This window comes from Triturus cristatus, chromosome 3_2, assembly GCF_964204655.1.
Source record: "Triturus cristatus chromosome 3_2, aTriCri1.1, whole genome shotgun sequence".
NCBI classification, from domain to species: Eukaryota; Metazoa; Chordata; class Amphibia; order Caudata; family Salamandridae; genus Triturus; species Triturus cristatus.
In genome coordinates, this window is record NC_140584.1 from 1,032,190,434 (window position 1) to 1,032,217,599 (window position 27,166).

The 27,166-nt window shown below is 45.0% G+C and overlaps 1 protein-coding gene across 2 annotated transcripts in view; it reads right to left on the reverse strand.

Annotated features, from left to right (window-relative positions):
- Positions 1–17,842, reverse strand: part of STX1A (syntaxin 1A) — a 912,703-nt gene extending 894,861 nt beyond the window's left edge. For both annotated transcript variants that reach the window (XR_014980056.1, XM_085649675.1), the window contains exon 1: positions 17,705–17,842. Coding sequence is in view for 1 of the 2 variants with exons in the window: in XM_085649675.1 (XP_085505801.1) it covers positions 17,705–17,734 (30 nt within the window). In the remaining variant the exon portion in view is untranslated. The remainder of the gene's footprint in view (positions 1–17,704) is intronic.
- Between the last annotated feature and the right edge of the window lie 9,324 nt (positions 17,843–27,166).

The window sequence follows — 27,166 nt, forward strand, 5'->3', positions numbered from 1 at the left end:
TAGGTATGCAGAAAACAGTCCGTTGGCACTGTGCTCAAAACACTTCACTGGCTGGCCATAAGCTGCAGAGTACAATTTAAGGTACTATGCATCTTACTCGGGCAAAGCATAACACAGGCCCATTTGTCCTGCAGCAAATGGCCACTCGCTCCCATGACAACAAGAACCAGCGATCAAACAACTGTGAACTGCTTTTTGCCCCAGAATCAAGAGAGCTAGAAGCGGGGGCAGGTCTTTTGCCTACCTGGTGCCCAGGCTTTGGAACTCTGCCTATCAGCCTCAGAATGGAGGACAATTTTGTGAAGTTCAGAAAAAAACTTAAGACATCTTTTCCCTTAATTCTGTCCTATTCTTTTTAACTCACTCACTCCTCTCAGGCCGACAACGCTGGGAAGCCCGATTTCGGGCAGCCATTTGCTTTCCAAGTTCTGGAGCAGAGTAGAATAGAATAGTCCATATTGACAGTTTTCATAAAATACCATGGTTAGGCAATGTCAAGAAGCGGCTAACCTCTCTGGGACTGCAAGCTGCATGGAACACTACTCTCCTAGAACGTATCCCCTCGAAGGCGCAACTGAAGAAATGTTACTGGGCATGGGTAGTGCACACTGAGGCAGAATCCCCCTCAAGGGGGTCCCTGACAAATGAGTTCTTAGATTTAAAGTCTATTCGTGCACTTGAGCCATACTTGGATTTTATCAAGCGCCTTTGGACAGAAATGGTACATTCAGCTTAGACATGGCTCTCTTCCCCTAAAAACATTCTTGGCAAAATGGGCGACGAACAGTGCTGCATCCACTCTTTGCCCCGGTTGCAAGTCTAGAAATGAAACGGTATATTTGCTTGTCGTGCGTACTCTAGTCCTCGTTCAAGGTGGATTAAGCAACGGGCTCTCAGACCCATGTACACGCCTGTATTCGCTGACATCTCTTTAGGTCGGTCAACACCCACCAGCTCTTCCTGCTCCCTTTAAAGTACTTCCACCGCACCCTAATCCAGGCACGCACAGTTCTGGACTACGTCAATTTCAGAACAAACTCGGCTCTACGATTGGCTCCTCTGCAGCCGAGCAATCCTAGAAGTGAGAGCGATCTGGCACAGGATGCTAGGAACACGTACTTCTTGCTGGCGCTAGTTCACACAACCCTTCCGCCATAAACTCTGCAAAAGCACCTCAGTCCTGGGATTCAGCACCTCCTACTAGTCAAGGATCTTGTCGCAACATATGAAGCCTGCCCTCTACCCCCCACAGCCACTACAAACCGAGACCACGTCACACTGCTCCGCCAGTGAACCTCGACCGTGACTTGCGGCAGCAAGCCAACTTCCGCCGCTCGGGCCCACAATGTAGCACCGATATTTTAAAAACACCCGAGTTACTTACTGCTGCTTTATTAGTTCTCTGAAGTCCGGAAAGTACCTTGAACAGTGGCCTACGCCCCAATCACCCAAGACTACTCCCTTTGATAGTCCTAGAACATGAACAGAACTCTGAAAGCTGGCTTCAATCCCGTAATAGCAACAACCAATCCTATTCCTCATCTGCGGCCCCCAGTGCCTAGCTCCGCCTCCAAGCTGACGAAGCACGAAGATCTGGCAAGAATCCCTTCGAGGTGAACATACACACAGCAGCGTCACCCCGACCACGCACTCGGAAGTGACATCCCAGCACTACGCACTCAGCAGTGACATCCCACAACACATAATAAACAGGCAAGTACACACACACGGCCTAATCACGCAAGTGCACACAGATATGACTTCACACACACAAAACCCTCTAGTAGAGGGCCTCTACACACAATACTTACATGATCCAACCACACACACACATGCAGGTAAATACACAAACCGGCACACACACAGCAGCGACATCCCACCAGACAACTAGCCACACTGCAGTGGCCTTCCACAACACAAAGAAATCACATCTCGCCAGGCCACACACACACTACACTAAAGATATTCTGCAGACCCAAGCAGGCAAATACACACACAAACCGACATACACACGCAGCAGAAAGACCCTCCCCCCCTAGTCTCATCTTTGCAGCTACACATAAAGCAGTGATATTCCATCGTACGCTACGTGAAATGTGCATACACATGGCCCACTAATAGAAGAGGAATCCTTAGTGCTTTAAATGGGCCGGTACTGTCTGGTACTGAGTACCGGCACTCTTATTTTGAGAGTACACATTAAGGAGGCTCGTCGGAGACGCTTCTCAACAACTAAAGGATGTTGTCACTTGCTGGCCGCTTCTTGCATATCACACAGGCGCCGCACGTACACCATTTCTATGTTGTACATGACACATGCTACCGTTTGATCCCCGGCACAGCAGTGGGGGCGGGGGTCTCAGGAAAAGGCGTTCCACGCCAGGTAATCTCTCGGCTATAGCCCACTAGGACTGCCTTCTGCACCACATCAACTGCAAGCAATTCAGTCAGTCAGTCAGTTTGGGGAGATCAATGCATCTGGGGTCCCCCGCGGCCCCGGAGGGGCGGCCCCCCTGCTGTGCAAGGGAGAAGGCGGGGCCCGCACAAGCACCAACGCCTGCCCCGAAGCAATCTATTTCCATCCTTGAAAAGAAGGTAAGAAAATTACCGAGCTGCGCTGCTCAGAGAAGCCATCTGATGCGGCTATTTTTAGCCTTATCAAACAGACACAACTGCTGTTAAGTCTGCAGAGAGCCCGACACCAACTGAACAAACATCCACAGGGGCGGCTCCGTCCTCCCAAAAAGAGGTGTGTGCTGTCGCTCCAGAGCCTCTCGGCGCGGCAGGTGCACAGCCTGACAGGCCTGCTGCCATGGATTCTCCCAGCGCCGCGAAGCTCATCCTTGGCGCTTACGGGAGCCCTGGCGCAGAGACCAGGCGTGCTTCACGCGATGCAGGTGAATTCATGAGAAGACACAAAGCGAAATATAATGTTGGAGGAAACCAAATAATGGAAAATCAGTTTTAAGGAAAGACGATGTTAAGGAAATATAGAAAATAATCGAAAATTAAAGAAAACATTTTAAAAGAAAGATAGTTTTAAATAAAAATATACAATTATATTAACATTGGGTGGAGTTTAAGGGTAGTGAGGAGTTTTGGGGTTCAAGGTAGTGTGATGTTTAGGATTGATGAGCGGTTTTTCTAGGGGGTCAGGAATGGGCGGAGAGAGGGTGCAGAAAGGGGTTTTAGGGTTAATGGGATGGGAGGAGTTTAGGAGTGGTGTGGTTTTTTTTTGCTATCTGAAATTGATGGACTTTAGGGGTATTAAGGGTTTTTTAGAGTTCAAGGATGGGAAGAGTTTAGGGCTGGTGATGTGTTTTAAGGTTCAGTGATGGGTAGAGTTTGAGGGTGGTGAAGGTTTTAAGGGTTCAGGGAAGGGTGAAGTTTAGGTGGTAGAACGGGCTTTTAGGGACCAGGCGTGGAGGAGTTTAGGGGTGTGCAGGGTTTTTTAGGGGCTTGTAATGCTTGGTGTTTAGGGGCTGTGAGGGGTTTTAAGGGATCTGACAAGTTGTTTAGGGGTGGTGAGGAGTTGTATGGGGTTGGGATGTGTGGAGTTTATCGGTCACGGATTGGTGTAATTCCAGCGTGGTGAGAGATTTTTAGGGATCAGGGGTGGTAGAAGTTAGGAGTGGAAAGGGTTTTAGGGTTCAGGGATGGGTGGAGTTTAGGGCTAAAGGGTGTTTGGAGGTTTGGCCTAGTGAGAGAGGTTTTAGGGGACAAGGAGGAACAATCCATAGGGGCTGTGAGGGGGTGAGGGAGGGATGAAGTTTGGGGTGCTGAGGTATAGGAACTACATGTATGATACTGTAAACAATATAAATCTGAAGTAATGTCCCTTTGAAATGAAGCACTGAAATAAATTTATCTGAGAAAAAAGTCTCTGAAAATAAGACCTGTAACCATTACATTTACGCTATCAAAAAGAAGCAGGCAAAAGCCAATTTTAGAAAAAGAAAAACCACGTTCTATTAATCGAATTCTATGAAATGGAAAATGTCATTGATCTTGCAAACTTCCATTAATCAGTTAAGGTGAAATGGTTTCCCAGTAATGGTATTCCATGAAATTGCTTTTCTATGACATTGCATACTGCGTGTGCCTTTATCTGCTGGAAGACTGCTATCAACGCAAGCCAGCCCTCTTCCTTTGTTAGAGGGTGCCGCGACAGGGCTAAACCTTCCCTTACATCCCGGATGTAAAGCAGACTTGCTAAGAGATAACTGTGTTAACACATGGGGCGATGCTGTCTGAACAGAGACTGTACTAGATGCCCTTGATCGCCGAGCCCCCTGCTTGGAGTCCACAACAGCAGCTCAGCGCGATCATTTGTAACTGGACTGTTCCATATTTCCAGTTTACTGGAGGGCAGCGGGGTCCTTGCCAGATAGCGTGAATGGCCTCAAATTAGGCACTGCCATTGTGAGGAGAACAAACCCCCCACAAGCACCATTTCTGCTCCTACTGACCTATACGACTGCCATTCGTCTGTGGTCAAGCTTTAAGGACAGAGCGGTCATGGTGAAGACAAAGAGATAGTAACGGGGAAAGAGTGAAAATGGTGAGAAGTGGGGCCATAGATAGAGTGACAAACAGTAGTGGCATCTTGACTAAGTGGCGGAGAGGAAGACACAGTGATGGAGAGAGTATAGGATGACAGGAGGAAACATTACAGGAATTAACGCATATACAGAGAAAGAGGGACAGAAAATGGAGTGACTGAACAAAATAAAGTGACACATTGAAGGAGAGAGGAGGACAAGGAATGCCGCTGCCCGCGTCCCACGCAGTGGGACATCAGCAGGGCAGCTCTCTAGTGGCCGCCCGTCGCAGCCTTCCCCCTCTTCTGCCTCGCGCGCGAGGCTACGCCCAGGGAGGAGACCTCCCAATAGTGTGTAGGTGGAGGCGGGCCGTTGGTGGTGGGGGGCGAGGCTAGCCCCCCTACTAAGGCGGCCCTCTCGCCCAGTTCCTCCTCTGCTTTCTGCGCGCCGCTCCAGCTCGGACACGCATTTTCCCACCCTTTCCGCTTACCCTGCATGGCGGAGACAGCGCGTTATTGGAATGTTTTAATGTTTTCTTTTGCGTTGCAGGCGGAGTTACAGGGCGATCTGGATGCAGACGGGTACAGTAAGGGTACCTCTGCGACAGGCGGTACAGTAAGGGTACCCCTGTCCGGCACAGTAAGGGTGCCCGAGCCAAGGTCCAGGAGCCGAAGGGGGTTCTGGGAAGACCGCGACGGCGCCCCGTTAGTCCTTCGGGCGGTTGGGGGGCCTGACCAACCGGGGGTGTGCCACAACACGCTCCGCCCCTGTCAGAAGGGGCGGGAGTAGGAGACAGATCACGTGACCCAGTGGATGATCTGAAAATAATTATGTGCCACACTGCCGGGCATCGACCCACCGTGTGTGCTGGCTCACCAGGCGGGCGGAGAAGCTAGGGGCTGCTTGCCCTGGATCGCCCGTAAGATAACCCAATTTTATTGTCATACTATGTTGTATGAAATAAACCTGCAGCAGTTCTTCACCCACAAAGAAATTGTCAGTGTAATCATTGGGTGACGTCTGTGCATGCGTGTTGATTGAAGCGGATGACGGTGTGGTCACTAAGGGAGATAGTGGCAAGGAGGAAAGACGAGCAGTGTGAGAAAGAGGGCACTGAGAGTGGAAAATGGAGTCGGGAAAGAATACAGTGACAGAATGAATAACTGAACAGAGAATGAGGACAGATAGTGACAGTGTGATAGCGGCTGAGAGGAGAAAGGGGCGGGGATAGGGTGTCACGCCTGTCACTCAGCGTTAGGTTGGTCCGTCCTTCCAACAGTCTCGCTAGGCCCTGTTTAATCTGCAGCTGCTCCACTGCAGGGCAAGGTCTGGATCACCCGTTCAGCACTATCCAGGGCCCTCTGTTCCCCCCCTGCGCAGCACAGCTGTTTACATATTGCGTCATAAACAACCCCCCATCCCTTAAAAAGTTACACGTGGACATTCGTGTGCTGAATTGCGGTATTTAGCTCATTAGAACAAACGTTAGCCATAAAACACCAAGCAATGCCATGCTTGGAAGCCATCTTAACCAGGATGAATCCAAGGAAAAAGGAACTGTAAATAGCATGGCAATGGACAGAACAGACGTTTAGGCAAATCTGTGGTTAACTGAAATAAAACATGAAATTAACATTCAATGCATGGGCTAACATGAGCGAAGGGTGGGGTGGGGAGGATACATTCAGGAAGCTCCATATGAAACATTAAAGAGAAAGCGGATTTCCAGAGCAGTTTCTTTTTCAGTAAATCATCCATTACACCCACCTTGAAAAAGGACCCCCTCTGAGCTGGCACTGGGGGCTGTACTAACCGGCACAGGCATAGAGAGCCCTTGCTTCATAATGAATGGAGTTTTGGTAAGAGGTATATAAAGCTACAGCCTGCATAAAACAGAGCGACCTCCACAGGAAGGGCGTGGGGTAAAACCTCTACAAGAACAGCAGCTGTAAAACATGTATCTGCTACCCGTTATCGAAAAGAACTCCGCCCCACAGAAGATTTAACCTCTCAGAATGTCACCATCGCCTGTGGTGAGTTCAGATGGCCACAGACTGAGCCCACAGCACTAGAGTGTTAAACTAAAGGGGGACAGTCATGGTAAAATAACCTCCCTTCCCCATCCCCCACAATTCTGTAAAAAACGCCCCGTCTTTGCGAGAGCTTCTAGGAGACAGATGTAACTTAAAAATAAAAAACATACATAAAAGGCCCAAGGGTGACACAATCGGACTGCTGCCGCTCTAGAAATCTTTTCTTTAAAAATCCTGGAACGCCTGGCTGCGGCGAGTAGTAGCTGGATGGGGTGGGACACACTTTTGGAAACAGGCATGCTTGCACAATCATTCTTTGCCGTGGGATCCCACCTAGAAGGGAGTGCTCCCTAAACATGGTCTTTTTGGAAATGCCTCCCCTACAAGAACGTTTTAGAATACTATAAAGTGACAATCTCCACTGGAAGAGGCCACATCAATAAGAGAAACACTAACCAGGCCCTAAATTCGAGCACTGACTCTTGGCTAAGGTCAAAGAATATTTGGTGCAATGCATCTCAACCCAAATAAATGACAAAGCTCCATGGGGACCCTGGGTTGCAAAGGGTGTTGAAGGTCTTTGTTGTTAGAGAAACTAACGGAGGTTTTTGAAGAAGCCTAAAACAATTAAATAATTAAATATGGGACGAGGACATTTGTGACTGACGTGCAGTCCTTTGAGATAGAAACCAGGTGGTACCAGCTATACAAGACCTAATTACTTGAGGGTTCTTAACTCATGTTGGAATTCCCGAGGTGTGTCTTTATATAATAGGATAGATTGCCAATGTATAGGCCTCATGTCCACACTCCAAGGACACATAGGTATTTTGTAGTTTTCTCTCACCCATAGATACATATGTTCCAGTCCCTCTAACAGGCTAATATGCTCCAAGAGCGGAAGGGAGAGCCGCTGATGTCCAGGGCGAGCTGGGCTTAGAAGGTGGGCTCATCAAACTCCATGACTAGACTTGTATGTAGCCGCGTTTATCAGTTTGGGAGGATATTGTTGGCTTTTTCTAACAGGCTGGGTATTCCACTCCAGCAACACAATGCCATTGTGGATGATAAAGGCTCTTCTCTGCTAAAGGGAGTTATGCCCTTGCAAGAATGATGTCCACCTTTTTACGAAAAAGAGAGTAAATACTGAAAAGCATGTTGTGCCTTTTGTCTTGAGCGGGGATGTGGAATATTATAAAGTATCTACTGGTTCAAATAACGAGTTGCACCAGAAATCTGTGTGCTGTAAACCCCCCTTGTTTCATTAGGTGCAGTGAATGGACAAATGCTGGCCGGGCTGTCTTTGCGTCAGAGAGTCGATAAGCGCCACTTGTATTATGTTATTGTTTGGATTCTCCCAAGGTCCGATTATGCCACCTCTCGGATTATTCCAGACTCGGACTATATGACGGCTTTATGTCTATCAACCATTTGAATATTTGCACTCACTGCACACACAAAGGTCCCGTTTTTGTACAGGTTCTATTCACGCCAGCGTTTTGATTACAGTAAGACTCTGAATAGGCCAACGCGTTCTTTGCGCAATTATAGGGACTCTCTTTAGGGTTCTTCATATGTCAGTGTCTGATTATGTTCTTGCTCTCGTTCTTACCTTGTTTTTAGAGGAAGAATCCTTTGAATGTCAAAGGATGAACAATTCAGTTTTAGAACTAGATGAACCCCGCAAAGTTTTGCCACAGTCAAATATTTCCAGCTCATTCTCATGACATGTGAATTATGCATCGAATGGATCTCAGAATATAGAAGTTATCTCAAGAAGAGAAAAGAACGCGCCGGGTACCAAGCTGCTATTGTTCAACTGACAAGGAACACAGCACCAAACACTGGAGCTCGCAAACTTGTGACAGGGATGAAATCCTGCTATGAGAACAACAGAACACAGTGTGGTACTGTCAGAGTTTAGTAAGATTTACACAAAAGCAGTGGCGCCTGACATTAGAGAGTGCACATAGCACTCCTCCACCCCCTCCCATGCCTCGGCCCTGACCCTCCCTGAACGCCCTGGCTCAGAGCTAAAAAAAAATGAAATGATTTATGTAATCCTTTTATTTTCCACCTGCTGGCTTGGAGCCAGTGGGACGATGCTACTCCGCCATTGTGGAGGAGCCGCCCCTGTGGCTTGAGGATTCTCACAGAGTATTCGCCCGAGCTTATCATAGTCAGCAGCGTAGCAAGGATGCCACGGGTCCTGGTGCAAGCAAGAAAAATGGGGCTTTGACTGCTCCAGAGGTAGTAAAATACAGCAATTATCAGGGTTCAATGTGCCAATCGGGGCTCTGGAGCCCTAGTGCCAGTGCACCTCCTGCAGCAATGGTACCTATGACCCTGATCACAGTGGAGAAGTCCTAATGAAAGCAAAGAAGAGCTGAAAACCAAGAATAATATATGGGCAGCCACGATAAACGTGCACCATCCATGGTAAGTGCAGCCTTGGAACGCTGTATAGTCATTGAAGAGAGCTCTTCATACTGGGAGTACAAAGACCGAGCTGAAGACTAAATAGAGTCTATGGCCCCCTGCCAGAGCTCTGCAACGTTGACACAATCTGATGGCTGGAAATCGCATAGAGCACATGCCAAGAAACCCATCGCCATGGAGTAAATATACCTTCAATGCAAAAACAAGAGGGGCCAATTCACAAAGCCATTTGTGCTTGTAAATGTATTTGTGCCAGTGGCTGGACATAAAATGGATAAGCTTTAAGAAAAAGGCGGGCTTTTACAAATTCATTTACTCCCACATAATATCACCCATGACAATGTAATATTAAGTCGGGAGTGACTCGAACACAGGGCTGAGGAGTGGCTGGTCAGGCACGCTTAGCCTTGACAGTTTGTGGAAGTCCACAAACACAACAGTTTGAGGCAACATCTTCCCATTCAAGAAATGATCAGAGATTTACTTCACGCAAGGACTGGAGTAGATGCCGTTTCAGGCTGGGAGAGAGAATGGAACGCCCCCAAACTTTGTAAAGGAGTAGTGAAGGGGGTTTCTTCACAGGGAAAAGCATTTTCTCTGGGGAAGGAAAAATTGGGGGATTACCCCTTTATCTCCACAAACACATTGAGTATTTGCATATAATGAAGCAGCATTCTGGGAGAATTGGCAATAGCCCAAAAATTGGTAAAACTTACCAATGTGTGCGTTTTTATTTCGGAAACACTGTTGGCAATGTCAATATGTGGCAGCTAACTGTACTACCACATAGCACTCGCCCGAACAGTAAATGCATTGCATTAATGAAAGATTCATACTACGTGGAACACCCTATATGTTTGAATGCATGTCATGCCATAGTAGCAAGATATTCCTCTTTGTTCCATCTATGAAACTGAGACCATGACCTTACAGGAGGGAGGAACAAACATAAATGAACACTATGGCCCTTAACCCCAAACAATCAGTCCAGGACCCTGAGCTAAAAGTATTCCAAACCACAAAATGAACCCTACATTCGGAATCCATGAGAGCCTTTTAAAGGCAATGTCATTCTTTACAATAATGTCCCAGGGAAATTAATTGCATTTGGTGGAGTTGGAAAATAAATGTAATTACATTTCAAATGGAAAAGGAGTCAACGTTTTAGGTAACACAAAGATTTCACTACCTTCACGAGTTTCACCAAACAGTAGTAAGAGGTTTGAACAGAAGTCACGGGGGAATCCAGGGTTTGTTTGTTAGTTTTACCACCGAGGGGACCACAGACCGAGCTCTGCTACTGGAGAAGCGGTGGATTGCAATGCGATGGAAACGTATCCCAACCACTAAACACTTGGACAGATGGGTTCATAATGGACCGAGGTGGAGGCAACAATGCTCACTCAGTAGGGCATCACCCTCACGCGTTGCAGAGTTGGATACATTTATGTTGAAGATAACTAAAGATGAGAGTAGGCCACCTTGACAATGCCGTAGTGTGAGCCTGCAGAGGGCATCTGAGTGGTAAACCCAGTGGAACATGGGAAATAGAAGTGTCACTGTGGAGGGGACAGCAGTGAGCGCAAAAGTGGAGATCGATCCTGCCAGTGTGAGGTTTCACTGTAAAAGAACCCCAAGACTTTGGAATGAGTACAGGCTTTAACGGTTCGATCCTTGCGATGGCGAAAAACGCAGAAAATGTAGTCATTTGAAGAATATTGCAACTGCCCTTGGCCTGTCCTGATGTTAATAATTTTGAATTGCACTAACCATTCTTTACCTTTTTGTTTTAATTGACCACGTGAACGTGTATATTATGAACAATGATATATGAACATCACTGTGTTTAATGAATGTTACATGCACGCACATACGTTGCTTATATATAAAAAAAACAATAAAGAAATATTTTTGAAAGTAACAGAATTGTCATATATGTAGATATGATTTGTCGTAATTATAGCCCATTTAGGAAAATAAAGTGGTGCAAATGATGATTACAGCAAAGTGATAGGTAAACTAGTCCCATTGTAGAAAAAAGTGAAGCTACATTACTTTCATATTGATACAATGGAAATGCTACCCTTAGCAGGGCTTCCAGGTGCTAAAAGCAGGCAAGCAAGCACAAAGCTTTCAAATTGCTAACACGTTTCAACCATTTTGGAACTTTTAAGAAGCCTTCATTAGGACCAGAAAAGACCACCGTTCTGTAGATGTGTATGGTTGCTATTAGTGGAAAGGCTTTGCATGAGAAATCTACTGTGAATTAGGATTACTTTGGGGCTATTGTAGTTAGGATTATGGTAAATATCAATATACTTACACGACAAACTGCTTTAAGGCAAAATAGGAAAGATAATCATTTGCCAAAGAATGATGAGGCAGTCTTCGAATGGATAGATTCCATAGCTCTACCTGCCAGACGTGAACAACTTCATAGCGTGATTGCCATGTGGATCTCTCTTCGGACCACCACACAAGTGTGCAAGATGGCTGTAGTGTTTTATGATGTTATTAAATAGCTCTTTCTAGGATTACAGTCTATCAGCTTCACATCCAGAAATGCTTCTATGAATGAACTACGAGAAGAAACTGAGGCTGAACATTTTTTCATACAGGGAGAACACTCTATAACAACAAGTGTTAGCAGAATAGCAGACACCGACAAACGACCTCCTAAAACAACGAGCCATTAAACAGTAATACATGTATGCTTGTTGTATATGTAATATAGCTAAATGTCACAGCCAACGTTCCATTTCTTTCTCAAGGATGCAATGAATGTTCACTGCTAGTGGTTTGTCCATTCATTTGTTGTGCTTGCTTGCTCCTTTTGTATTCATAAACCAGAAATACTTAGTACATATTAAGCCTAAACATCAGAACAAACTGCCCATTTTGGGAAGAACATGAAGGCAGTGAAATTAACTTTATAAAAACAACGTATTGAGCATTTGAAAAGTAATTAAGCATTTCAAGCTCTGCTGAATGCAAATGTGTCCATGCCCAGATCTCTGAATGCTTCCTGGGCCCTCGGCACTACAGGGCCCCGCCAATGCTTGTTACAAAGATGTATGTGCTAATCTGGAGGTAATGTGGCGTCCTTGCTTCCGATACCGTGTCTAAGCTCCCAACGGCATAGCCGATCTGCTGTCAGAAGTCATTTTTAGATGCGTGACAGCTAGGTTTACAACCTGGGTGGGGCGGAGGGCATACGAGGGGGTCTCCCAGCTACGGATTCCTTGCACAGCCTGCCCTCATACCATGGGCCAAGCGGCTGCCACCACAAGGGAATGGCCGGGCACTCCCAGACCCAGAAAAATGCTAACCAACGAGTTTTCTTGATTCCATTGCAGGTAATCCTGCTGTCCGTGTCAGTCTACATATGTGTTCACTGATGTGCGAACTATGTTCAACTCAAACGCCACGCCGAGGTTTTGGATACAAGCAGACATACACATTCTATGTAGATAACCGTCTAAACTTTATAAGAAACAGAATTAAATAGTCTGTACTAAATGAAATAGCAACGTGACAAATGTGTGTGCGCATTATTCTGCACAGGTGGGCCAAAAATGCATTTATTACAGTAGTACTTTTTCACCTTGTGATCGTGTGAGCGGCTGTGGCATAGACGATGAGCCCCAGAGAACATCAACAGAGATCAATACAGTCACTTCAAGCGGGTAACAATGCTCAGTACATCCCACTGACAATTCTTGGAACAAAATACCTAGAACATGTGCTGCCGTTCTTTACTCTCCAAACAATGGTCTTATATCTAAACATGGAAACCTCAAGAAGTGGCAGGGCACTGATGGAGACTCGTGAGAAGCGATGATGTGTCCATTCATGAATCTCACAGCGAATCCGGCTCCTCGGAACAGTCATTAGCGGTGCGCGTGCTTTGTACTACGCAGTAATGTTCATGCTTGAGTGCCAGGAATGGGCCTGGAGACGCTGAGGCCCTTCAGCGAGCACTGATGTGAGACAAGAGCACTGATGCGCGCATCTCAGGTCCATCTCCCCGGATGGAAAGCCTGCTGATCAGCCTCCCAGTGAAGCGCACTGGGACGGTTCGTATACAGCACTCGTTTCCGCCTCACCTCTGTACTTCTGTTTCGCTCATTCTTACCCCTTCTCTACCGCACTCCTTCTGTTCTCGTCTATACCTTCATTCTCCATCATATTTTATATATCAGTCATTTCCTCTTCACCTCTGTACTTCTGTTTCGCTCATTCTTTCCTCTTCTCTACCAAAACTCCTTCTGTTCTCGTCTATACCTTCATTCTCCATCATGTTTTATAGATCAGTCATTTCCTCTTCACCGCCATACTTCTGTTTCGCTCATACTTAACCCTTCTTTACCAAAACTCCTTCTGTTCTCGTCTATACTTTCATTCTCATCCTATTTTATATGTCAGTCATTTCCTCTTCACCTCTGAACTTCTGTTCCTCTCATTCTTACCCCCTCTTAACCAAACTCTTTCTTCTGTTCTCGTCTATGCCTTCATTCCCCATCATGTTTTATAGATCAGTCATTTCCTCTTCACCTCTGTACTTCTGTTTCGCTCATTCTTACCCCTTCTTTACCAAAACGTTTTCTTCTGTTCTCGTCTATACCTTCATTCTCCATCTTGTTTTAAATATCAGTCATTTGCTCTTCACCTCTGAACTTCTGTCTCGCTCATTCTTACACCCTCTCTACCTCACTGCTTCTGTTCTTGTCTATATCTTCATTCTCCATCTTGTTTTATATATCAGTCATTTCCTCCTCACCTCTGTAAATCTATTTCGCTCATTCTTACCCCCTCTCTACCGCACTCCTCCTGTTCTCGTCTATACCCTCATTCTCCATCTTGTTTTATATATCAGTCATTTCCTCCTCACCTCTGTAAATCTATTTCGCTCATTCTTACCCCCTCTCTACCGCACTCCTCCTGTTCTCGTCTATACTTCTTTCTCCATCTTGTTTTATATATCAGTCATTTCCTCTTCACCTCTATACTTCTATTTACCTCATTCTAACCCCCTCTTTACCGCACTCCTTCTGTTCTCGTCTATACCTTCATTCTCCATCTTGTTTTATATATCAGTCACTTCCTCTTCACCTCTGCTTCGCTGATTCTTACCCCCTCTCTACCGCACTCCTTCTGTTCTCGTCTATACCCTCATTCTCCATCTTGTTTTATATATCAGTCATTTCTTCTTCACCTCTGTACTTCTATTTCGCTCATTCCTACACCCTCTCTACCACACTCCTGTTCTCGTCCGTACCGTAATTCTCTATCTTTCTCTCGCCCAAGTTCTCTTTTTGCCCGCTCCAATCACCTCGTACTACCTCCTTACTTAAGCTCTTCACCATCTCTTCTATTTTCCTGTTCCCGCTATTACTCTTCCGAGCTCACATTCCTTTAACGAGGCCCTCCCAGTGCTGTTTCTGTCCCTGTGTATGTTGTGCTCTCCTCTTCTCCAGAGCATCGGCCTTGCTCCTCTCTCTTGCTCATCCTTTCATTCTCTCATTCTAGCCCACTCTCTCCGTCTTCCTCTTTTTCCTCCGCCTTGCTCCACACATCTCACTCCCCCCTCTCCAGCTTTTATTTTTCCAGTTTGCCTTCCTCTACCTTTCCTGTTCTTGCATCTCTTTTCCTGCGCACTCTCTTGGCCACGCCGGAACAGCTCGTATCTTTGCCCTTCTTGTGCAGTTTAAGGCAGTCTGATAGATCAGGTGGCAGAAAAGCTGCGCTCTTGACCCCGCCCCTCCCCCTCGCATCTTAATTCCCGGCATGGCGCTAGTTAATAGGTTTTCGAGGGTGATCAGTTAGAGCTAGCGAGGCTACACGAAATGACTTCAGGGGCTTGTAACCATCAAAGAACCCTCGCTGCGCCCTTATGAACTGACGTTTAACAGAAGCTCGGAATCTGTAAGGGTTATTGAGAGGGAGTCGGACAAACACGGGATAGGGTCGAGGCAGGGCCTTTGCGTTGCTCAATATGAACGAAGGGAGTTGTATGTGAATCTCATAACAGAACGTGAGATAAAGGGACATACAGTGGTGCGCTAGACAGCACTTGATTTGACCAGCTGTGAAGCTGCGGCTTTAACCAAGGTTTATTGTTTAACTGCACCTTAACTCCTAGACATCATCTTTCCTCCAAGGGAATCACGAATGCTAATCCACAGCCTTATCATTCAGTGCTCCCTTAAAAAAATATTTCGGAAAAAAACAAACGTTACAAATTCTGAATCCGTTTTTTGTGTGTAAAGATGCACACCCTTTATTCCGCTCACAACTGAGTTATGCACGACACACTGCAATTGTAAAATTATAGATCATAATATTTTCCCAAAAAGTCCCCGGTTATTTATAGGAATGAGTTTTTATACAGCACTTGCGATTACAGCGTTACACTTTTATTGCAACTAATGTTCACCCAAAATGTACATTTTATAAGGTTAATGTTTGCACCTGGCTCTTTCAGGTCTTTCACTTGCTAATATAGGCAATGTGTTTATTTGTCTGGTGGCTATTATCTTCTATCTTCAACATGTTTTCTCTAGTATTCTCGGTAGATTACATTTTGATAACCAAAATGACTCCCTTTATTCAGAAAAGTGGTAATCTAGAAAAAAAATCGGCAAATAACTATACTGCCGTATGACTCGCAAAGTGCTCAGCTAAATGGGCGCTATTCTAAGAGCTGTTGCTGGCCAACTATGTATGTTGCTGCTGTCTGCAATTGCCGAACAGGAATTTTCGTGCTGACCACAGTGAGAATTCCGTCGAAAAGGATAGTAGGTACTGTCACCAGTGCTAACGCTGTCAAGAGGGAAACGCCTGTTGCTGTCCGCAGTGCTGAAGCTGAATATGTAATCTGCAGCGCGGAAGCTGTATGGCGCTGTCCTCGGTGCTGACACTGTGTAAATGTTGAAGAGCGCGCAGAGTGCTGTTATTAGTGCTGGACAGGCTCGTCTAAATTATCAATGTGTTTAATGACTGGGCGGGGCGCAGTGCTGGACAGAGGTGCTCCTGCTGCGTGTGTTCTCAGCAGGAAGGGAGTGTCGCCAGCGCTGTTGCTGGCTGGATACGGGACTGTCCACTCAGAGCTGCTGTCTAGCTGAAAGTGACACTAATGCGACCTGAACATGGTTTTCGGCTGGGCGCTAGGCGCCGGTGATTTGGTGATTTGGTAATGTGGCAAAGTGGCGAGGGAAGAAAGTTAAGTGCAGTGCTTGTTTTGATGGTCTTTGGATGAAATACTCTACAAAACCTTAAATGCTGCCTTTGGTTCCGATGTTGTATTTTGCAGAGCGATAACTGTTCCTCTTACACCAGGGTTTGCTGTGCTTGGGTACCTTGGCGGCCTGGATGCTTGGCAATGGACGGGCCCTATCTAGATGGAAGTGCTCGTTTATGTGTATGGGCGCCCTTGCAGCCTGGAAGCTTGGCAGTGAGCAGGCGCTATCTGGATGGGGTGTTCGTTCGTTGCTGTGCATGGGTGACCTAGCAGTCGGGGTAGTGCACAGTGAACATGCGCCATCTGGCTGGGGGGCTGGTTGCTGTGCCTGAGTTCCCTTGCTGTCTGGATGCTTGACAGTGTACAGGCGCTCTCTCTCTCTCTCTGGGGGTGCTGTTTGCTGCGCATGGGTGCCTTTGCAGTCTGGATGCCTGGCAGTGTACGAGCCCTATCTGGCTTGGGTTTCTGTATCTGGGTGCAACCGTTGTCTGGATGTTTGGCACAGAGAAGGCGCAACCTGTCCGCGGGTGCTAATTGCTATGCGTTGGTGCCCTTGCTATCTGAATGCTTGGCAGTGAGGAGGCGCTATCTGGATAGGAGTACTGATTGATGTCCTTACAGCCTGAATGCTTTACAGTGAGCAGCCACTATCTGGCTGGGTTGTTTGCTGCTGTGCCTTGGCGCCCTTGCTGTCTGGATGCTTGGCACTGTACGGTCGCTACCTGGCTGGAGTGCTGATTTCTGTGCCCGACATTAAGTGCTGTCCAAGGTACTGGAACTGTCTCATTGTGGGTGTTTGCTGTCCTTGGCTCTGGTGAGGGCTAGATGAGTTTATGAGCAGGGTATCAGTAAACAGCTGCTAACTCAGAGTGAATGCTGATCGGGTTGAGAGGTGCTGCTGTCGTGTGATGTTACCTCGATATGGTCTAGACCCACGTGGGCTGCCATTTATGTCTGCTTGGCGCTGCGGAGATGCGGGGCTCCATTAAGCGCTGCACTAGCACTGGACGCGAGGGTTTCATGTCTGCTGTAGTTGACGAGACTTCCGTGCCCTCTATAAGAGCACCATTGGATACCTTCTTACCCCCGCTACTTTCCCACCCAATCGCCTTCTCTGCGGGTCTGGTAGTTGGGACTCTAGGGCGTAACCCTAGCCCAAAGGGTTCACAAGGGAGCTGTGCATGAGCTGGGGGGAGCGGTGCACGAGCTGGAAGCACCCTTGTGCTCTGGGCACTCTTGGGCGCCCAAGACAAACCCCGACGCCAGAGGCACAGTTGAGTGCGGCGCAACCCTAGTACCGGCGGTTCACCAGTGAGCTGCTCTGGTAGCGGCAGCTCTCGTGGGCGGTACCGTCACACTGGAGGCTCGCCTGGCTATCCAGGAAATAGGCGGCTAAATTGGGTGCTCAATAACCCTTCATCCTCACACTGCCAACACAGGGAAACACTCACCGTCCGCAGTTCGTGGGTCCGGTCTTTCATGTTTCCGGTGACAACAAGTCCGGGACGTCTCTGTCCGGCTCGTTATTTGAGAGTGAAATGCGCGCCCGTTATTACTCCTTTAACGGGCGTATTCCGTCCCGTAATCACTGTGAGCAGGACCGCAGCTTGTGGCACCAAGGTGCTCACGGCCAATCAGATAGGCAGAAACGTATTACGTCCCGAGTACGAAAGTGTGGTGATCTTGAATTGGCCAGAAGAACTCTTGTTTATAATGATTGGCTGCCTGAGGTCTTATCAGTTGCTCATTCGTCCTAGGCCTCACAGAATGTTGCTTGGCTTGGGATTGGCTGGCAAGACGCCTACCTGTTGTTTATTGGCTGTGCTGTGTACAGCTCACGCACGTGCCACCGGTACAGGGGGCGGCTTCTCGTGACAGGAGGTTCAGAGACGCTGATTCTTCGGGCGGTAACTCTGTTTTTTAGGTCTCGCCTGAGCCAGTGCTTTAGCGCTGCTCTGGCAAGAGATTTAGTAAACGGGGATGTGGAAGTGCAGACTAGTGCTTTTCAGGACTCCAAATACAGTGAATGTGCACCGGGCGCGTGCACCATTTGTCACCCTGCCTGATAACTTTCGCTGCCGCTTTGATGTTTTCAGTGAGCCTGGCCACTGAGAACATCAAAGCGGCTGCGAAAGTGCTCACCATTTGCCACCCACTCCCTTGGAGGCTCGGATTTGTAGCCCAGCACGCTTGTAATAAAGCGGTGGGGTTTTTTGCCTCTTCATGGCCCAGCGTTAGGGGTGGCTTGGCATGGTATTATCACAGTAGTTACAGTCTTTCCCGCAATGTGACCCCTTACTGTAACAAACTGCCCAGCACTCTGCCCTTTCATGCTTGCATGTTTGAAAGGCTCTTTTTGCCTTCCTGAAGGTAGCGTTAACATCCCAGGAAATGCAGTTTAATTGTTCCCAGTAATATTTACAAAGAACCGCACTCTTCTCTAAAATCTCGCCGATTTGAACATGTTTATTTAAATGAGGTACTCGTCTCTAAAGCCTTCCTGACTGGAACATGTCTGTTAGTGAGGCGCTCATTTTTTTTCTATATTGTGCAACAGCTGCGTAAATGAGGCACTGTCTCTAAAGCTTTGCCAATTTGATTATGTTAAGCAAATTACGCACTAGTTTGATTTTTTTGTTGCATGCTTCCCAAGCATTCTGCTGGATCTGCAGGAACAGGAGTGTTTTTCGGGGTGCCTTTGTTTGCTCTCTTCTTGTTGTAGATACCAGCCGATGTGTGGCATTGGCCGCTAAATGAAATTAATTCAAAACTCTGCATCATCGTATAACATGTCTGTCCTTACATGTACCAGACTGCTCACATTGGGTCTGAGGCCTTTTCCTTGCATTTGTATCAAATAACATTTTCTATGGGCTTCTAGTGAATGTTTTTCACTGGCTGAAGTTCTTTCCTTACTGACTCTTGGTGGCCATTGTTCAAGCTCTGGTATTAATACACTCAGTAACGTTCTTTATTTCAGGCCAGAAGGTCACAGCAGCAGGTTCCTTTGAAAAGAGGCAGTATGAGATAGCACAAGCATAGAAAACATTTATTTGGAGCACAGAACCATGTGCCATCCGCTGGATTAATGGACAGACAAACAATACAATGCATATATACCCTAACGACAAAAGGGCTACCAAATATTGTGATCCAAAGATGTACTGTGCAATCATTGGCACCGCCCTTAGAAGGGGGCGTCCCTGCTTCAGCAGTCTTTGTTTAAGGTGCAGCGTGTGGTTTGAGCACCACTCAGCAGGTCAAACGCCTTTTGCGCCTCTAAAGGTGGATACCTATCTATCAGAAGGATGTCATCTTCTTTTGTATCCATATTAATGTCAACATTTCACTCAGTTTGCAGTCGGTTACTTTGGGCCAGATGAGAGCGACCAGTCTGATCCCAGGTACATAGCACTCAAAGGCTGCTTGAAGGCTGTTAGGAGCTGTGGCTCATCTATGTTTGTCTGCATTTAAACAGCTTCTCTTGTCTTCATTACTTTCTGACCCTTGTTAAACTCAAAACAATGAAACTTCAGACAGCAGCGAGGTGCCAAGTTTGCTCTTATCCTAATTTTACAAAGCAGGAGTTGTAGCATAACATTTTTAACTGCAGCTCTGACTAAATATCACAGCACAAGAGACCTGAAACACAGTGTGAGGATTGTGACATAATGACCCCTCTGCCCCACATTTCTCACGGCCTTACTTTATTCATTTCGGAATTGGGAATCACCCCGATATCCCTCCCGCTCTCTCTTTCTCTCTCTTTCTCACTCTTTCTCTTTCTCTCTCCTCTCCTCTCTCTTTCTCTCTCTCTCCCCCTCCCTCTTTCTTTCTCTCTCTCCCTCTATCTCTTTCTCTCCTCCCCCTCTCTATCTCTCTCTTTCTCTCTCTCTCTCTCTCTCTTTCTCAGTCTCTCCCACCCTCTCTTGCTCTCTCTCTCTCTCACTCTTTCACTCTCCTCTCTATTTCTCTTTCTCTGTCTCTCTCTCCCTCCCTCTTTCTCTCTTTCCCTCCCGCTCTCTCTTTATCTCTCCTCCCTCTCTCCCCCTGTTTCTATATCTCTCCCTATCTCTTTCTCTCTCTCTCTCTCTCTCTCTCTCTCTCTCTCTCTCTCTCTCCCTCTCTCTCTTTCTCTCTCTTTCACTCTTTCTAACCCTCTCTCCCTCCCTCCCTCTCTTTATCCCTCTTCCCTCTCACTCTCCACTCTGTGGCACGTAATAACACTCCACATAATACCACTCAGTGCCACATAATTACATACCACATATTTACACTCTACTCAATGCAACATAAATACGCCCCAATACCACTCAGTGCCACACAATTGCAAGCCACATAATTACATTCTACTCAATGCAACATAAATACACTCCTCAAAATACCACTCAGTACCACAGAATTACACACCACATATTTACACTCTACTCAATGCAACATAACTGCACTCCACATAATACCACTCAGTACCACATAATTACACGTCACATAATTACTGTATTCAATGCAACATACATTCCACTCCACATACCACTCAATACTACATAATTCAATGTCACATAATTACTCTCTACTTAATGCAACATAAATACACTCCGCATAATAACACTCCGTGCCTCATAATAACATACCACATAATTGCATTGATCTCAATGCAACATAAATGCACGCCTTTGGGTCAAGTCGCGCTATATTATAAAGCAACAAACAAAAAACTTGGTAATGCAATAGGTCTCGCATTACTGAATGTTTGCGCTACTGGTGTTGCATTATTATTAGCCAATGCCAATAGCTCAAACTTTTATAATGCGAGACCTATTGCATTGCAAATGCTTGTTTTCCCAGTATGTGAGCTGTTTTGTGCATTGCCAGATAGGATTGCCTGATGGGGGTTTCAAGCGAACAGAACCTGGTGCAGGAATCAATTTGCATGTTTAAACAAACAAATGGAACCCCCATCCTATACTAAGCTAACAGACTTATTTACGTTTCTTCAGAAGAGTTCTTTGGCTTCTCGTGTGCTCTGACGGGGGTTCCTTTAGTTGCATGTTGCCTCACTGCTCTTAAACATTATGTTAATTTCACTGTATTGACGTACTTTTATTCTGATTTTAAATTACACACAGTGATGTTCTTTATTTAGGGAAAGTTCTAAGAAGAAATGCTAGTAATACACGATTTGTGGAAAAATAGAAATAAATAGGAACAATACAGTGAAATATGTAAAGGGCATAAACATGGCGTAGTGGACCTCGAGCAGGTAGAAGATGTCTAGGTGTAATGAGACTAGCAAAGCAGAGGTGAAGCTTGACGAGGGCTGGCTGAGAGCTTGTGAGGGCCAGCTAAGGCTCTGTGATAGTGTAAAGGGGTTTGTTTTATTGTTTAATGTTATATGCATCATACTTGTTATGGTATTTTCTTTATGTTCATTGCTGTACCAGGATTCCACATTCTATGTTCTGGTAATGGTCCTGTAGAGTGTACCTTCAAACATGTTTATGTTTGAAAGTGCATCTCTCGTGCCGCACTTTCCCAGCGAAGTCCACGGCTGTTGAATTGCCATTCAACAGTTGTACTTCCTGGAGAACAGCGGTACTCCTGTGATCTGCTGACTTACCGAATAAACTTCAAATTTGGAATAAATAAATCCTCATCGCATTTATTTGGATTTCTCTGAAAACCCTCATCTTTACATTTGGCGACGGGATTGGATTTCTCAGCATTTCACCATTTTAAGAAATTTCTGAAATCAATATTCACAACGGACTATTCATACCGTAACTTGTTACTGCTGTCTTCATACTTTTGCCTGGATTTGGGGCATCCGATCATCCTTCTACGAACAGAGTACGACCATTCATTCACTCTCAAGTGAATTTTCTACACTTTGGTCGATCTCTGCAACACAAGCCAACCGGCTTCACTCTTACTTGAACGTAATGACTTCATCACGCAACGGAGAGAGAGAGATTTAAAATATTTGAGCAAGAACGTCAAAAGTGAGCCAACGCAGCAGTGCACTCCTTTCATCACTGAACTTCACGCGCCACCTTCGTTCATTTAAATAAAAAATAAATAAAATAAAAAAACGAAGAAAGAAACCCTTTTAAACCATCTTTTATTTACACGATTAACACCTCAATCTGTTGTTCGAAGCATTGCTAAATCTCAAGTGTTTTTTCTCATGAACATCAGCTAAGTCATACATCGCTAAGCCCCTAACGTGGTATGTACTTTATTGAATTTTAACTTTAATGCCTAAGAGGATTATAAAAAATAAAAAAAAGATGGGAAATTATCTCTTTGCTTACTTACATCACTTTAAAGGGAGACTATTTTAAAAAAAAAGCGTATTTTAAGCTGTAGGGATCCTACCCTTTCAGAAGTCATTGACATGGCTAAAAGTATAGAGAGAAGCATTATTTCTTCGAAATGTATCGCAAATGAAAGTGTTTCACCTGTTAATTGTGTACAAAATGATATGTCTGTGAATGCCATTGCTGTAAAGAACAAATTCACCAAACCCTTCCAAAGGCGACCTACCACCATTTGTAACAGGTGTGGCTCTAGATCACATCTTAGTAACAGTCCCATTTGTTTTGCACTAGGTAAGAAATGTACAAATTGTAATAAAATAGGGCACTTTAGCTCTGTTTGCAGAAGCAAACGCTCTATTCATGTTGGTTCTATTTCCTCACACGAATGTGAAAACCCTGACTGTAATGTTTCCTCCATCGATGTTGCCCCCCTTGAGTCATCATTGCAGAATCTTAACATTAATACCGTAGATTTATCCAGCAATAATCTTGTGAAAAAGGAAATTTTAGCCATTGATTCTTGTGAGGATTTAACTAACCTTGAACGTGCTAAAGATCCAACATGTGTAGTTCTTATTGGTGATAGGTCAATTGACATGATGGCTGATTCAGGTGCCCCTGTTACCATCATTTCCGACATTTTGTTTGATAAATTTTGGTCCACTTCCATGACTCTTTCAAAACTAGATATCATCCCTAAAGCGTACGGAGGCAAAGATATAGATATGCTTGGATTTTTTGTATCAAATATCTCTTGCCTTGGTAGGCACACTAATACAAAAATATATGTTGCCATAAAAGGAAAAAACATAGTTGGATGGCAGGACCTCGCAAAAATGGGTTTGAAACTTGTTCCTGGATCTGACAATCCAGTTCAAGTTAACGATACAGAAATTTCATCTATTTCAGATGATACCAATCAAATGATTAACAACATTGTTTCTCAATTTCCTGAGGTTTTTAATAACAAGATAGGTAAAATTATAACATTTGTACATTTGATTAAACTTAAGCCAGGTGTCATACCTGTTACACACAAACTCAGGTCCACTACCCTTAGCGTAAGAGATGACTTGAAGAAGTTATAAGACAAAATGGTATCAGAAGGCATTATTGAACTGACAGATTCTTCTCAATGGGTTAGTCCCATTGTTATTGTCAGGAAGAAGGATTCCAGTATCCGCCTCTGTGCCGACCTTCGCTCGCTCAACCAGAACATACTCATTGACTGTCATCCCCTCCCCAAGATTCAGGATCTCGTAACAGGTATCAACGGTTCAACTTATTTCACCTTACTTGACCTTCGTAGCGCATACCATCAAATTCCCCTAGCTCCCCAGTCTACCAGCTTGACAACTTTCATTACCCCTTTTGGAGCCTATAAATATCTAAGGCTACCATTTGGTCTAGCCTCTGCGGCTAGCGTCTTTCAGAAATTTATGGATTGCGGAGTTAAAAATATAAAATGTATCCAAGCTTACCAAGATGATGTCTTAATTTTCTCAAAAAACAGACATGAACACATTCAGACACTTATAGAAGTTCTTTCACGCTTCAGAGATGCAGGCATCACTTTAGGTCAGGACAAATGTAATTTTTTTAAGTCAGAGGTTGATTACTTAGGTCATTCCATTTCCTCATATGGTATCAAACCAAAATTTTCGCTCACCCAGGCCATTTCGAATGTGCAAATACCCAAAGATAAAGATGCTCTTAAATCCTTCTTGGGCATGACTGAATATTATTCAAGATTCATTCAGAGTTATTCACAGATTGTACAACCATTACGTAACCTTCTAAAGAAAAATGTGAAATTGTATGGTCCCCTGAGTTAGATATTTCTTTCAATCTTGTCAAAAAGGTAATCACTGATTCCCCAGCTTTATCTTCTTTCACCCCAGGCGTTCAGTGTTCTATTCCAGTAGACACCAGTCAAATGGGTTTGGGGGCTGTGTTATGTCAATGGTTTGGTACAAAAGAACACACCATAGGTTTCGCGTCCAGGTCTCTCTCTTCTGCCGAGAGGAATTACAGCACCATAGAGAGAGAGGCACTCGCCTGTTCCTGGGCCGTTGAGAAGTTTAAAACTTTCATATGGGGTTCCCATTTCATACTTTTGAGCGATCATAAACCCCTATTACATCTTCTCAACGGTAATGGTACTGGTAAAGCCTCGGCAAGATTAGTAGGCATTCTTTCCAGGCTACTATTCGACATATTTCTGGTGGACTCAACATAAGAACAGATTGTCTTTCTAAACTTCCCTTAAAAGACAATCATTCTGACCCAAAATGTGATGAAGTAGAATGTGTGGTGGCCTCTATTAATGATTCTTTGTCCACTTTTCCCATATTGTCACAATCTGATTGGTTTCAAGCATATGATAATGATCAAATTTTGCAAGCAGTCAGGAACATGATTATTTCTGTCTGGCCCAGAGAACGTTCACTTCCTGCTTCATTAAAGTCATATGCTCAAGTTTCAAATGATCTTTCTATTGTTAATAATGTTTTAATGCGTGGTGATCAATGTATCCCTCCCTCTTCCATCCGCATTAAATTGTTTGAATCTGCTCATGAGGGACATCTAGGAGTAGGAGCGACTTCTAGAAAAATTAAAGAACATTTTTGGTGGCCTGCCTTAGATAGAGATGTCACTCAGTGGATTGATACACGTGATACTTGTTTGCCTTCTGGCAAACATTGGAAAATCAACAAAATTCCTCTTCACCCAGTACCTCTACCTGAGGAGGCATGGCTCAAAAATGCAATTGACTTTGCTGGTCCATTCGATTTACTTCCTAGCAGTGACTGCTACATTGTTGCACTCATTGACTATCACTCCAAATGGGTTCATTTTGATTTTTGCGATCATTCTAATTCTCTTGCTGTTATAAAGTTCCTCTATAGAGTTTTTCAATCAGAAGGGTCTCCCAAAGAAGTTGTTACAGACAATGGTTCACACTTTTGTTCTACAACCATGCAAGATTACTTAAAGCTCACGAAATCAAACATCTTAAGGTGGCTCTTTACTCCCCATCATCCAATGGTCTCATTGAAAGAATGAACAGATTTATAAAAGAAGGTATACAATCAGCTTTAGCTTGCAATCTTCCTGTTGACCTATTCTTAAGAAAGAACATTTGGTCTTATCTAGTCACGCCTCACTCTACAACAGGGATTTCTCCTTTCAGGCTGCTCAAAAAGAGAAATCCAAATGGAAACATCTGCCCAAACTCGATGAAGCTTCTAAAGAAAGGTGATAATTCATGTTTGGCTTGTCAGACAAAGTCATCCTTAAGAGGAATGTATTCATTATTCAGAATGTTCAAAAGAAATATTTTGATTCATCATGTTCTTCAATTACAAAAGACTTTCAAATTGGAGATTGGGTTTTGTTTAAGAACTCCAACAAAGTTAGGAAAGGGTACTCTAAATTTTCTTTGCCTACTCAAGTTCTCAAAACTTCTAAAGGTTCAATTTTCTTGGAAAGGAAAGGGTGGCGGAGTAAGAGAGCTGTTGTTAAAATTTCACATGAACAAGCCAAGAGAATACTTTCCTGCAAGAATTCTACTACGGATGACTAAGACTGTTCACATTTTCCTCTAGGTTCTTCATCTGACAACGATTTCACTCCTGAATTATCCTCTTCAATTGCCACATCCACTTCTTCACTACCGTCACCTGTGATTCAACCTAGTGTCCCTTCTTCAAGTACGACTTCTGTCTCACATACATCTTATCGTAATTGTCCTTTTCCTGTAAGATTCAAAGATTTTTACATGTCATAACTATTCCTTTCAATTCAGTCTTTTATTTTAGTTTATGTGAAGGGAGATGATGTAAAGGGGTTTGTTTTATTGTTTAATGTTATATGCGTCATACTTGTTATGGTATTTTCTTTATGTTCATTGTTGTACCAGGATTCCACATTCTATGTTCTGGTAATGGTCCGGTAGAGTGTAACTTCAAACATGTTTATGTTTGAAGGTGCATCTCTCGTGCTGCACTTTCCCAGCGAAGTCCACGGCTGTTGAATTGCCATTCAACAGTTGTACTTCGTGGAGAACAGCGGTACTCCCGTGATCTGCTGACTTACCGAATAAACTTCAAATTTGGAATAAATAAATCCTCATCGCATTTATTTGGATTTAGCTGAAAACCCCCATCTTTACAGATAGCAAGGCGAGAGTGTTTGATACTTCTAAAACCCACTCAGGTATCAGTAGTGTGTGAGGATGCGCCCAGCGGGGACCTTAGGGGCACTCAAGGGAACGCAGGTGCCGGCGCTGACGCAAGTAATGCACACCACACAGTAGAGAACAGCCAGAAGTACCGCCCCCCGAGTGGGCACTTCCTTTTATTTACCCCGCAGTCCACGCCTGGCCTGTGGATGACGTGCGGTGGCCCTGAGGCAACAGGCCCGCTAACCATTACATCCCTTCCCAACTCAGTCCTTGAAAATAAAACAGTTTGTGTGATGTACACACAGGTTCGGGGCACCTGTACAGAGGGCAGTGGCGTTGGTCTTGCATCATCAGCAAACAAAGTCTCGCAGGCGTTGGTTCGGGCGAGGATTTGGTCGCAGATTGTACCC